Raw genomic sequence first — 14,648 nt, forward strand, 5'->3', positions numbered from 1 at the left:
CTACATGATTCCTCTCCAAAATCAGATGGCCATGAGCAGTCCAACCACATCTGCACAGACACATTCATTCATCAACTAGTACAGCATTCAACACCACTGTCCACTCCAATCATCAAGTTTGCTGACGACACAACGATGGTGGGCAGAGGGTGGTGCGGGTGGTGCAGACAGCCCAGTACATCACTGGCGCCAAGCTCCCTGCCATCCAGGACATCTATATCAGGCCCAGAAAATCGTTAAAGACTCCAACCACCCAAGCCATAGACTATTCTCTCTACTTCCGCACGGCAGACGGTACCGGTGCATCAAGTCTGGCACCAACAGGCTCTTGAACAGCTTCCATCCCCAAGAATAAGACTGATAAAAAGTTCACAAAATAGCTACACAGACTGAGTTAACCTTGTATCCTCATTGACCTTTTTATTTTTGCCTCTATGCACACTCACAGGGCCCTAGACACACACTCTTGAACAGAATTTTTTTTATCTTACATCCTGTTGCCTAGTCACCTTACTATTCATATCTACCTGGATCAGTATCCCTGCACATTGTAAATATGGTATTGGAACTGACCATGTATATTGTATGCTAACTTACTTATTATGGTCTTCATATTACTTATTTTTGTGTTTTCTTTTTCTTGTATTACATTGTTATTGATTATTGCATGGTTGGGTTTTGCAAGAAAGACATTTCACTGTACTGCATGTGGAATTAAAACTTGAAACATGAAATTGTTTCTTTTTAGAGAGAATGTTATCTGATCTAAGGAGGTCAAATAAGAGGGCATAGCAGCCTTCACTCAGGGAACCAGGGCAAGTAGCGAATCAATACAATAATGGATTGCTCCTCTCTAGCCATTTATTAGGTTTCCTGTGACATGAATTATAAAAAAAACACAGCACAGCGAGAGAGAGAGACAGAGATTCATTCCCTGCACTATGGCACAATTAAGATTCCCTAAAGTATCCTTCTAGAATTCACAGTCTGCACTGCTACATTCACATTCTCTTGTATTGCATTTATTAAGGATCCCCATTAGCTGCTGCCAAGGCTGTAGCTACTCTTCCTGGGGTCCAGCAACATTAAGACAGTTACAGTGCATTCGGAAAGTATTCAGACCCTTTCACTTTTTCCACATTTTGTTATGTTACAGCCTTTTTTTTAAATGGATTAAAAAAAAATCCCCCTGAATCAACTACCCCATAACGACAAAGCGAAAATAGGTTTTAGAAATTTTAGCAAATGTATAAAAAAAAAAATATTTTTTACATAAGTATTCATACCCTTTGCTATGAGACTCGAAATTTAACTCAGGTGAATCCTGTTGCCATTGATCATCCTTGAGATGTTTCTACAACTTGGAGTCCACCTGTGGTAAATTTAATTGATTGGACATGATTTGGAAAGGCACACACCTGTCTATATAAGGTCTCACAGTTGACAGTGCATGTCAGAGCGAAAACCAAGCCATGAGGTCGAAGGAATCGTCAGTTGAGCCCCGAGACAGGATTGTGTTGTGGCACACATCTGGGGAAGGATACCAACACATTTCTGCAGCATTGAAGGTCCCCAAGAACACAGTGGCCTCCATCATTCTTAAATGGAAGAAGTTTGGAACCACCAAGACTCTTCCTAGAGCTGGCCGCCTGTCCATACTGAGAAATCAGGGGAGAAGGGCTATGGTCAGGGAGGTGACCAAGAACCCGATGGTCACTGACAGAGCTCCAGAGTTTCTCTGTGGAGATAGGAGAACCTTCCAGAAGGACAACCATCTCTGCAGCACTCCCCCAATCAGGCCTAGATGGTAGAGTGGCCAGGAGCAACTCCTCAGTAAAAAGGCACATGACAGTCTGCTTGTAGTTTGCCAAAAGACTCTCAGACCATGAGAAACAAGATTCTCTGGTCTGATAAAACCAAGATTGAACTTGAATTCCAAGCGTCACGTCTAGAGTGGCTTCGGGACAAGTCTCGGAATGTCCTTGAGTGGCCCAGCCAGAGCCCGGACTTGAACCCGATCGAACATCTCTGGAGAGACCTGAAAATAGCTGTGCAGCGACGCTCCCCATCCAACCGGACAGAGCTTCAGAGGATCTGCAGAGGAGAATGGTAGAAACTCCCCAAATACAGGTGTGCCAAGCTTGTAGCGTCAAACTCAAGAAGACTCGAGACTGTAACCAAAGGTGCTTCAACAAAGTACTGAGCAAAGGGTCTGAATACTTATGTAAATGTTATATTTCAGTTTTGTATTTTTAATACATTTGCAAAAATGTCTAAAAACCTGTTTTTACTTTGTCATTATGGGGAATTGTATGTAGATTGATGAGGGGGGGGAAACGATTTAATACATTTAAAAATAAGGCTATAACGTAACAAAATGTGCAAAAAGTGAAGGGGTCTCAATACTTTCCGAATGCATCAAAAAAACGACATGACATTACATTTCATAACACTTTTCACAACACATTGTGTTCCCTCAGGCCACTACTCTACAATACAAAATCCATGTGTATGTGTATAGAGTGTAGAGGTCGACCGATTATGATTTTTCAACGCCGATACCGATACCGATTATTGGAGGACCCAAATAAAAAGCCAATGCCGGTTAATCGGACGATTTTTGTTATTTTTTTATTTTTAATAATGATAATTACAACAATACTGAATGAACACTTTTATTTTAACTTAATATAATACATCAGTCAAATCAATTTAGCCTCAAATAAATAATGAAACATGTTCAATTTGGTTTAAATAATGCAAAAGCAATGTCACGCCCTGACCATAGTTTGCTTTGTATGTTTCTATGTTTTGTTTGGTCAGGGTGTGATCTGAGTGGGCATTCTATGTTGTATGTCTGTTTCTGTGTTTGGCTTGATAAGGTTCTCAATCAGAGGCAGGTGTTAGTCGTTGTCTCTGATTGGGAACCATATTTAGGTAGTCTGTTGTCATTGTGGGTTGTGGGTGATTGTCTATGTTATGTTGCATGTTAGCACAGTGTTTATATAGCAGTCACGTTCGTCTTATTCGTTTTATTGTTTTTTGTTTAAGTGTTCTTCATTAAATATAGAAGAATGTATTCAAACCACGCTGCGCTTTGGTCCGCTTCTTACGACGATCGTGACAAGCAAAGTGTTGGAGAAGAAAGTAAAAGCTGGTGGTTCCTTTTATCATGAGTCTTCAATATTCCCAGGTAAGAAGTTTTAGGTTGAGGTTATTATAGGAATTATAGGACTATTTCTCTTTATACCATTTGTATTTTTGACTATTGGATGTTCTTATAGGCACTTTAGTATTGCCAGTGTAACAGTATAGCTTCTGTCCCTCTCCTCGCCCCTACCTGGGCTCGAACCAGGAACACATCGACAACAGCCACCCTCGAAGCATCGTTACCCATCGCTACACAATCGCCGCGGCCCTTGCAGAGCAAGGGGAACAACTACTCCAAGTCTCAGAGCGAGTGACGTTTGAAACGCTATTAGCGCGCACCCTGCTAACTAGCTAGCCATTTAACATCAGTTAAACCAGCCTAAAGTCATAAACAGCTGCGAAGAGCTGCTGGCAAACGCACAAAAGTGCTGTTTGAATGAATGCTTATGAGCCTGCTGCTGCCTACCACCGCTCAGTCAGACTGCTCTATCAAATATCAAATCATAGACTTATTTATATCATAATAACACACAGAAATACGAGCCTTAGGTCATTAATATGGTCAAATCCGGAAACTATCATTTCAAAAATAAAAAGTTTATTCTTTCAGTGAAATACGTCTGTATTTCATCTAACGGGTGGCATCCATAAGTCTAAATATTCCTGTTACATTGCACAACCTTCAATGTTGTCATAATTACTACAATTCTGGCAAATTAGTTCGCAACGAGCCAGGCAGCCCAACTGTTGCATATACCCTGACTCTGCGTGCAATGAACGCAAGAGAAGTGACCCAATTTCCCTAGTTTAATATTGCCATAAACATCAATGCCTTTTTAAAAATCAATACACAGAAGTATATATTTTTAAACCTGCATATTTAGTTAAAGAAATTCATATTAGCAGGCAATATTAACTAAATATGCAGGTTTAAAAATGCAGTGACCATATTACCGCCAGTCATTACTGTGTCATGACCACAGTAAAATTCGACATGACCGTTGAGTATCACAGTAATCTACTTTTATGCACTCTGGACATGCGTTGGTTCTACCAAACTTGCTAAAGATCGCTAATGGCCTGGTACTTGTCCCTCTAACCACTGACTTCAACACAAATGCAATAGGAAATCACATCAAACACTTATCAAAACAACATCATGCTTTTATAACTCACCTCACCGTGATGATCAATTTGAAGAAAGAAGTTCAACAGCAGGTTGAAACTGAGTGGAAAATAAGGTTGTTCTGGATGTTGTTTCAAAGCCGTAACACAACAAGGTGATGAATCATTCAAAAACCTCGTATGCATATTAGAGTTTATGAGGGCTTATGGGTTTATGAGCCCGAGCCCCCCCCCCCCCCCCACCCCAAAAACTGAATTAAAAGGATGTTTGTGCCTTTATACAATACATAGCCTACCGTATATTACACATGGCAGAAAAACATTAAACAAAAACTGATTGAAGATGTCTTTGGTACATGATTGGTCTAGCCTATACTCCAAAACTAAACAATTTCCAGTAACCACCTTTAATAGTGGACTGCATTATTAGTCATACTGAATGGACTGGTTACCTTATGCTATGCTCCACAATTTGTCTGGGAGATAAAGTATAGCCCTAGGCAATGCTGTTGGTTTATTGGTTGTGCAGGGCGGCTTACAGAGTTAGCCTACAATTATATTTCATTTGTATTTGAGTTTGAATAACCTAGTAGTAGGGCATGTTTTTATATGTTCATAATGAATTGAATGACACATTACCTTTAGCAATACAGAATATCTCACCACCGTGCGTTTCCATCTCCTCCTCTCCTCTATTCATTTTTAGAGCGGCAGAGGGGCTGTCAGCAGTTTAGTGAAATATGTTTTGTTGAGAAAACTATCGAAGTTCCCGAACATTTTTCACTTGGTTTCCCAAATGATGCACATGGTAGCTGCAGGAACAGGGTTGGAGTGCCCATGGCATACAGGGTTTAGGCAGAATATTACCTGTCGCTTAGTGAGATCATGCTCCTCAAACAATGGTTGATGACTGGAGTGAAATAAGTTCTCTTATATTTATTTCTCAGCTACTCATATTAAGCACAGCTCCACTATAAAACCAACTACCCGGCATCATTGAAAAACGGACCGGCAGGAAAGCGTGCGGCCTCCGGATGACAGGTCTTTCTCAAATCATCAATAGCCAATAGTCCAGCATGCAGTCCATATATCTTTTGATTTCTAAGGTTTGTATCATTCACAACTGAAGTTACCAAACAATTCTAAATCTAGCATATAGAAACTTTTTCAAATTATCACTTTTACGCTCAACCTAGTCACTTCATTCATATATATATACACATTATATACACATATTTCAAATGTTGTTAAAATTAGGACAAAATTAATATTTGTGCGAACAAATTTGAGACTGGCCCATTTTTAAAGAATCCCTGAACTCTAATACAGCACCATTTTATCTTAGGCTCATGACAACATGTGTAAAATAGCCTGAGATTAGCTATAATACTGCACATATTTTTCAGTGCCCCATAGAATAAAAAATGATTGCGGGGCACCGCGAAACTGCGCTAGGCCACTGGGCGAAATCATTGCGCTTTGATACATGGCGGAACGACCAGTGAAAGTAAACCAAACCCCATACGCTTGTCCTCGAAAACCACATACTGAGAAGGACATCGTGGTGGCAATAAAGAAAAACCTCAATTACCTGTAAAGTGTCCAAGAAAACACTTCGTCTGAATTTTCCTCTCCGTATCTCCATTTCAAGGGCTGAACCCCGGGCAATCGTGGCTCTTGTTGTTTGATTTCGGCAAAACATTGCAAACTTCTGGTGCTAATCAAAATGACCTTGCTGTTTGAAACGTCGTATTGGTAAAGCGCTAGTGTGAAGATCCTTTTCAAAGTAGCTTATCCAGGTGCGCAGCTATTGCAACATTTATCGAAAGGGCACAATTGTCAACTCACTCTTACAATTATTTCTCAACCGCAAAGAACAAACTATTCATATATTAACGTTTACAGGCTCCTTCCGTTCCAGCATCTTTCCTAGACTGCTGTAAATTCCCCGGTGTGCCCACTATTGTGTGACACTGCTGTGGTGAGCGACGTAACTTTTCCACTATCCCAGTTCAGATCTCTACGGGCGGTCTCTCGCTTAGCGCTGTGTGTAGGCAGTGATTTGGCTTTGTACTGCTCCTGGTTGGTTGGTTGGTTGGTAGGCTATAATTGTGTAGAGCCGGGCACGGTACGGTTGGAGGGAGGGACTGCAACTGAACAAACACCAGAGAAATGACAGAGGCGTGTTTCTTCTGGTTGAGTCGCAAAGCAGATCACCTCCACTAGACATTGCTAGGGCACAGTGAATGGGGACAACCTGCCTAGCTACTGTATAAAAACGACATCAGTCTACTGTTGGTGCTGCTACTGATTCTGGTAACAGATTATTCATAGGCAAAAGAGAAGACAAGTGGGATGAGGGGGTGTACATTTAGGTAAGTGTCATGGACCAGATGGGGCAAATAGGTTTATGTCTGGATAGATGTGTCTACGCAGGGTTCTCCAATCCTGTTCCCGGAGAGCTACCCTCCTGTAGGTTTTTGCTCCAACCCTGATTCAGTTTATCAACCAGCTAATTATTAGAATTAGGTGCGATAGATTAGAGTTGAAGCGAAAACCTACAGGACGGTAGCTCTCCAGGAACAGGGTTGGAGCAAAAACCTACAGGACGCGGTAGCTCTCCAGGAACAGGGTTGGAGCAAAAATCTACAGGACGGTAGCTCTCCAGGAACAGGGTTGGCATAAAAACCTACAGGACGGTAGCTCTCCAGGAACAGGGTTGGCATAAAAACCTACATGATGGTAGCTCTCCAGGAACAGGGTTGGAGCAAAAACCTACAGGACGGTAGCTCTCCAGGAACAGGGTTGGAGCAAAAACCTACAGGACGCGGTAGATCTCCAGGAACAGGGTTGGAGCAAAAACCTACAGGACGGTAGCTCTCCAGGAACAGGGTTGGAGCAAAAACCTACAGGACGCGGTAGATCTCCAGGAACAGGGTTGGAGCAAAAACCTACAGGACGGTAGCTCTCCAGGAACAGGGTTGGAGCAAAAACCTACAGGACGGTAGCTCTCCAGGAACAGGGTTGGAGCAAAAACCTACAGGACGGTAGATCTCCAGGAACAGGGTTGGAGCAAAAACCTACAGGACGGTAGCTCTCCAGGAACAGGGTTGGCATAAAAACCTACAGGACGGTAGCACTCCAGGAACAGGGTTGGAGCGAAAACCTACAGGACGGTAGCTCTCCAGGAACAGGGTTGGAGAGCCCTGGACTCTACTGTGTTGCTCATATCATATACAGACAGACAGGAAAGCATGAGGATGCAGGATGTGTGTTTTGGGTATCAACTATAATTGAAAAAGATAATGGACGGCTCTTGAAGAGAGTGAATATGACATATAAAGTTTTATGCCTAAACTAATGGAGCATCCAAACAAATCCTCCTGCAAGGCCTACCTCTCCCATCACTCCCTTCCCCCTCACCGCAATCAGTTCTATTGGAGTGATGCTGATGGTTGTTGCCTGTGTGGGTAAGGTAGGTAAGGGTGACAGAGATCATGTCCGTAGGGGCACCAGCCTGGGTTCCATGGTTGAGAGGCCACAGGGGGGCTGGTGGGCAAGGCGCTATGTTTAATTTATGACCACCTGTAATGGCTCATAAAGATCAAGGAATGTGTATCAGAAACCCTCCCTGCACTGAGTCATATGGACTGTACTAGGCCTGCTGAGACTGGAATCTGAAAGGTCAAAGGTTGTCTGTCTCGGATAGGTCTCGCTGAAGACTTATCGCTGGTATTAGCTACTCGGTCCTCATTATTCTAATGCTCTCAATCCAGAGAATCAGTTCATTTTACTAAATTGAGTTTTCAGCCATGAGAGTTTAAAGTTTCTGCTGTCTAATAGGCTGTGTGCCTCAAATTTCATTTGAAAGGGGGGAGGGGCAGTTTAGTCTTGCCAAGCTGTAAATGTCAGACCTGGCTGCCCTCTCGGATGCAAACTGCCTTCAGTCTCCTGACCAGCCCTCTGAACTAGGCAAGCCATATGCCTAAAGGGCCATCCTCACAACACTATCAACATGGCAGGTCCTACAGGCTTAGTTTTGTCGCATCTAGACTATTGTTCAGTAGTGTGGTCATGTGCCACAAAGAGGGACTTGGGAAAATTGCAGTTGGCTCAGGACAGGGCAGCACGGCTGGCCCTTAAAAATACACAGAGAGCTAACATTAATGACATGCGTGTCAATCTCTCATGGCTCAATGTGGAGGAGAGATTGACTTCATCAATACATGTTTTTGTAAGAGGTGTTGTTAAGCTGAATGTACCGAGCTGTCTGTTTAAACTACTAGCACACAGCTCAGACACCCATAAATACCCCACAAGACATGCCAGCAGAGGTCTCTTCACAATCCCCAAGTCCATAACAGATTTTGGGAAGGGCACAGTACTACATAGAGCCATGACTACATGGAACTCTATTCCACATCAGGTAACTGATGCAAGCAGTGAATCAGATTTAAAAAGCAGGTAAAAATACACCTTATGGAACAGCAGGGACTGTGAAGCAACACAAACATAGGCACAGACACATGCATACACACAAACGCAGTGGCGGATTTAGGTATAGGCGACATGGGCAGCCACACAGGGCGGTATCTTGCCAGGGGAGGGCGGGGATAGGTTGACCTCAGGTCTCCCCACTGGAAGCCCGAGGTAGGGGGAGCGGGGGAATCTATCAAATAGCGCACCTCTAACTTTGTACAGTGCTAATGCAATTAGTAAAATCAGTCACACTACGAAATGCTACAAAATAAACCACAATTAATTCATAATACTGTTAATATATAGTTTCACAGACATGTTTCTGCATTTTTTCCTGGTTTGTGTGAAATCGTTAAGAATAATATAAACCACCAAGGTGAACTGGTTTAGTCTTGACTCTTGGTTGACAGTGTTGGGGGATGGGTAATGCATTGATGCGTGAGCGCCAAATCAACATCATTTTTTTCCCTATTTGTCTTTGCTACTTTTTTATTTTTATTTATGAGTCTTATTTTTTGGGGGGGGGGGCTGCTGAAAGGGGGGTTCGCCCAGGGAGCCATACAAGCAAGAACCGCCACTGCACACATGATAACATATGCACTATACACACACGTACACATTGATTTTGTGTTGTAGATATGTGGTAGTGGAGTAGGGGCCTGAGGGCACACACTTAGCGTGTTGTGAATTCTGTAATGAATACATTGTAATGTTTTAAAAATGGTATAACTGCCTTAACTTTGCCGGACTCCAGGAAGAGTAGCTGCTGCCTTGGCAGGAACTAATGGGGATCCATAATAAACTCTAGGAAGAGTAGCTGCTGCCTTGGCAGGAACTAATGAGGATCCATAATAAATACAAAATACAACAACAAAAATAAAAAAATAAAAAATATGAGCCCTGGTTGTATTTTTTAACAATACACAAGCACAATATTTCATACTGTAAATGTTTTATACATCTGATGCCTTTATGAGCACATGATTAAGCGTCTTCTCTCTATTAAATCGGCAAATGGATTGTCTTAACTGTAAAGAGCCTTGTTAACCGAAGACTTGTTTGTCTGTCTGCCTGCCACTTATAGAAGATAAATTAGGCCTATGTTAAACACATGCTGTATTTGTCACTTTAGACATTTGTCTTTTGTCACATATTATATAGGTCTGTTTTTCTGTCCAAATATTTTATGTGGGGTAAACTAAATGAAGGAGAGGCATGTTAGCCACACAACAAAATGTTCCATAACTTTGTGTCTAGTTTTTGCACGACACAAGATTGTCTCTGTCACATTCCTGACCTGTTTTCTGTTGTTTTTGTATGTGTATGATGGTCAGGGCGTGAGTTTTGGGTGGGCAGTCTATGTTTTCTGTTTCTATGTTGGTTTTGGGTTGCCTGGTATGGCTCTTAATTAGAGGCAGGTGTTTTGCGTTTTCCTCTAATTGAGAGTCATATTTAGATAGGGTGTTCTCACTGTTTGTTTGTGGGTGATTGTCTCCTGTGTCGTCCATGTCTGTACCATACGGGACTGTTTGGCTGTTCGTTCGTTTGATGTAGTCTGTTCCTGTCCGTGAGTTCTACGTTTAGTTATGTAAGTTCATGTTCAGGTTTCGTCTACGTCGTTTTCTTATTTTGTAATTTTGTAATTTTGTAAGTGTTTTGTTTTCGTTTTGCCGTCGTATTCAATAAAGAGATGGCTTATTTTCCTACTGCTGCGTATTGGTCCACTGATCCTTCTCTCCTCTCCTCGTCCGAGGAAGAGGAGGACAACAGCCCTTACAGTCTCTCACTGTCTGTGTCATAAATTGTTTGTCTAGATTTTGCATGAGTGTCTGTGTCTTCTAATGAGGATGAATATGGTGTGTCATGGAGTTGGTGTAACTCTTACCCTCCAGTCTCTCATTTCAGAGCAGCTTTTTTGGAATAGAGGTTTAGCTAATAGCCATAGGCATTGGAACACATGTGCACTGTGGCTTCACTGTTGCTTCACTTGGATATATCCATTTCAGAGTGTCTATGTGAAACAAATTATGTTTACATGTCACATGCCTCTGTGGTCGGAAGGGAGAGAAAATCATAGAGGGGCCGATGCGTTCCCAAGCTGGGGTTGACCCTCTTTAAACTCCAAGCTGGAGCTGACCCTCTTTAAACTCCCAAGCTGGGGCTGAATCCTCTTTAAACTTCCAAGCTGGGACTGAACCTCTTTAAACTCCCAAGTGGGGGCTGACCCTCTTTAAACTCCCAAGCTGGGACTGACCCTCTTTGAACTCCTTTCTGGGGCTGACCCTCTTTGAACTCCTTTCTGGGGCTGACCCTCTTTGAACTCCTTGCTGGGGCTGACCCTCTTTGAACTCCTTGCTGGGGCTGACCCCTTGGGGACGGCTCTGCTATGCTTGACTCTGGGCCTAGAACTTGGAGGCAAGGCATGGTCCAACCATAGCTCTGAGATTCCCCGCCATGTCATCATTGCTCCACCCCAGATTGTCTGACTTTGATTCCTCTGTTCTCTGATGGGCCAAAGAGGAAATTCTCTTAGCAATTGCCTCCTCCTCTCTCTATCACATTCATGCATTGCACCCGCATAAACACTACAAACAACATAAACAGCAAATACTGCTGAGAGTCAAACACAGTGGCAAACAGTGGCACAACGGGTGCAAAATGTCAGTGACAGAACACATACAAAGAGACCATCTCATAGCTGCGAGAGCAATGCCTGGAGAACAGCTGGGACATGGCATAGTGTAAAATAGTCCTCTGTCATCACAAACACAGAATCATTTCTCTGTCTCTCTCACACATGCACCCACACCGGAGAGGAAGGAGGAGACAGAGACAGACACCCACAGGGGAGAGGAAGGAGGAGAGACAGACACCCACAGGGGAGTGAGCATAAACCACTGGTATGGTAGTGCTCCCATACGGCCCCCAGAGGGGGAATATTACAGCCAGTATCACACTCTGCTCACTATAATTACATATGGCTTTTTTATACTATACACTGCACGTGTATGTTGTAAATGCCCTTCTTTATAATTTGACTCCAACCATTCAATTGGATTGTGGATTAGTCCTTTTGCGATATTTAAGCAAGGCCCAAGGGGGTGTGGTATATGGCCAATATACCACGGCTAAGGGCCGTTCTTAAGCACAACGCAATACAGAGTGGCTGGACACAGCACTTAGCCGTGGTATGTTGGCCATATACCATAAATCCTGAGGTGCCTTATTGGTATTATGAACTGGGGCCTGTTGCACAAAACTAGGATAAGGGATTAAGCCAGGATATCTTGGTGATCCTGGCTCAATTGATCCGTAATCCGGTTGCACTAAAGATGGATAGGGGGCAGGAGGATATGTTATGGTATAAATTACCATGGAGATTTATTCTGTGGAGCTAGCCTGCTCCAGACCAGGCTAAATTCCAGGATCTATTTAATCTCATCCCTAATGTCAGTCAGCAGTCACCACAAATGGAAACCAATAGTTATTTCACTGCTCACTATACATTGTTATCACATATAACTAGACCCACTGTCATTATTTAAACGTTTGTGATCATTAATTTCAATGATTTTGGATAAAAAATAATTTTTAGATGATGTTGCTATCATTAGATAATTTACAGTTTCCCATAGACTATAAGGCTATATATAAAATGATAGAATATTAGGGCCACAGAGGGGAAAAAAAACACAAGTAATAATATTGTAACCAGTTGTTTTAAAGGAGGACAGTTGTTAAAATGACAGATGTGGGGCATTTCGTGAAATTGTACTTCAGTATGGTTTCATAAACAAAGACATGCTGATGTGCCAGAATATTAAGTATCACATTGTCATAAGTATCAAAACAATATGTAGCTTTTCTGCAGAAAGAACCAGCCTCATAAATTTATGACTTTATCCTTTTTCTTCAGTGTGGCCCTAGTACTCTGTCATATAAACAAATACACATTCCATATGAATATAAAAACACAATGTGTAACATTATGTTCCTTTATTGAATAAGGACAAAACAAAGCAGGTAAACCATCAGCTCCTTTCGAAACTGAAGTCACAGTGACTCTACAAGATGGAAAGCACAGAATCCAAGCATATTATACAAAATGATACATACACATTCAAAGGTCTGTATATAACACACCCTGCATGTCTGCACACTAAAATAAATGCAGGACAAATCCATACACATCAACTGAACAGACAAATGAATGGATGCAGTAGCCTCCCTGCAGCCTTTTATTACACACAGTATACCGCACAAACATCATAAGAGGCCAAATTCGTAAAAAAACGAACCCAAAAAAACCCAAATTCCTCTGCCACCGCAGGACATATTTAACCAAAATTGAAAGCACACATAACTCAAATAATTCAACACACATTGGTCCCTCAGCAGCCGACCACTGTCGTCATCAGGGAAGATTGCCGGATTGTCCCAGTCCATGGCTGGTGGCACTCTGGGGGCCCTCTCCTTCCTCAGGCAGGCCACATTGTGGAGGACAGCACAAGCCACAGTAATATCACATGCCCTAATAGGGCTGACCCTTAATTTGTGAAGGCAGTGAAAGCGTGCCTTCAGGAGGCCAAAGGTCATTTCAACTCTGGCCCTGGTCCTGGCATGGGCATGGTTGTAGGCCTGCTGTGCTTCCTGGGGGTCTGTGAAAGGTGTCAGGAGAAAAGGCTGGCAGCCATACCCCCTGTCTCCCAGCAACACACCAGAGAATTCACCTGTCAACACAAAATCTCATCATTACTACCTCATAAACACAGTGATATTCTTGACACAGCCATGATGGTTATAAATAGGGGTTGTGTGGCTTACCTTGTGATAGGCACTGATAGATTTCAGAGGCCCGAAAGATTCTGGAGTCATGGACTGAGCCAGGCCATTTTGCCACAACATTGCTGATCACACAGTCAGCATTGCAGACCATCTGAAATCATAAGATGATGAATATTACACCAATCAATGCACATCACTGGCAATGCAGAGTGTTCGTCAATGGACAATATCAAAAAGTTATGTTCACCTGAACATTAATGCTGTGAAAGGATTTCCTATTCACAAAATCGGCCTCATGGGCACCTGAGGGGACTTTTATCCTTATGTGTGTGCAGTCCACTGCACCATGACATTGGGGAAACCTGTCACACAAAGTAATGAGTATCCTACGATGTGTTAACAGTTGTCCTGTAATTTGTAGATCCTCTTACCTGCAATCCTATAGAACTCCTCTTTGATGTCACAGAGTCTTCTGTGGCCAGGGAAGGAGATGAAGACATCTGCTAATGCTTTGATAGCCAGACACACACTCCTTATTGTGCGGCAAATTGTGGCCTTGTTCAGCTGTTCTGCATCCCCCACTGAGTACAGGAAGGCTCCACTAGCAAAAAAGCGCAAGGCCACACAAACCATTTGCTCCACACTCAGTGCATGGCTCCGTGCAGTGCGGTGCTTAATCCTGGGACCCAGTAGTCTGCATAGATACCTGATGCCATCTGCAGAAAACCTGTATCTTTCATATAGATGGTCATCAGGGAAGGCCAGTGGGTCCAACCGGTCCCTGAAGACCCTTTCTCGCCTGAAGGCTCTCCTCAGCACAAGTGCTTCTTCATCCACCACATCTCGCACGAATGGGCATGCCATTGTCAGAGCAGAAAGGAACACACAATTTTGGGCCTTCATATAGGCTAGTGGCCACACCTGGTGCTGGGGGGGTGGGCAAAAGAGGGCGATGCCTTATAACGATGACTTGGTTGTACTGATTGCTGGGAAAATAAAAAAAAACTTAGAAAGATGCCACCGTCCTGTGTGCTCACAATAAGAGCTCATATGTCATGGCTCACTTGACTTTACGAGAATATACCTAATTTTTATTTTGAGCTGTGTCA

The 14,648-nt window shown here is 42.8% G+C and overlaps 1 protein-coding gene across 5 annotated transcripts in view; it reads right to left on the bottom strand.

Moving 5' to 3' along the window:
• Nucleotides 1-6,367, bottom strand: part of rtkna (rhotekin a) — a 108,657-nt gene extending 102,290 nt beyond the window's left edge. For 3 of the 5 annotated variants that reach the window (XM_055918812.1, XM_055918811.1, XM_055918810.1), the window contains exon 1: nt 5,867-6,366. In XM_055918812.1, coding sequence (XP_055774787.1) covers nt 5,867-5,977 — 111 coding nt within the window. In that variant the 5' untranslated portion in view covers nt 5,978-6,366. Of the gene's footprint in view, nt 1-5,866 lie in introns of all 5 variants that reach the window. The other 2 variants (XM_055918813.1, XM_055918817.1) reach the window with 2 other exon arrangements.
• Nucleotides 6,368-14,648: the final 8,281 nt, after the last annotated feature.

The sequence above is a fragment of the Salvelinus fontinalis genome, chromosome 4 (genome assembly GCF_029448725.1).
Source record: "Salvelinus fontinalis isolate EN_2023a chromosome 4, ASM2944872v1, whole genome shotgun sequence".
NCBI lineage: Eukaryota > Metazoa > Chordata > Actinopteri > Salmoniformes > Salmonidae > Salvelinus > Salvelinus fontinalis.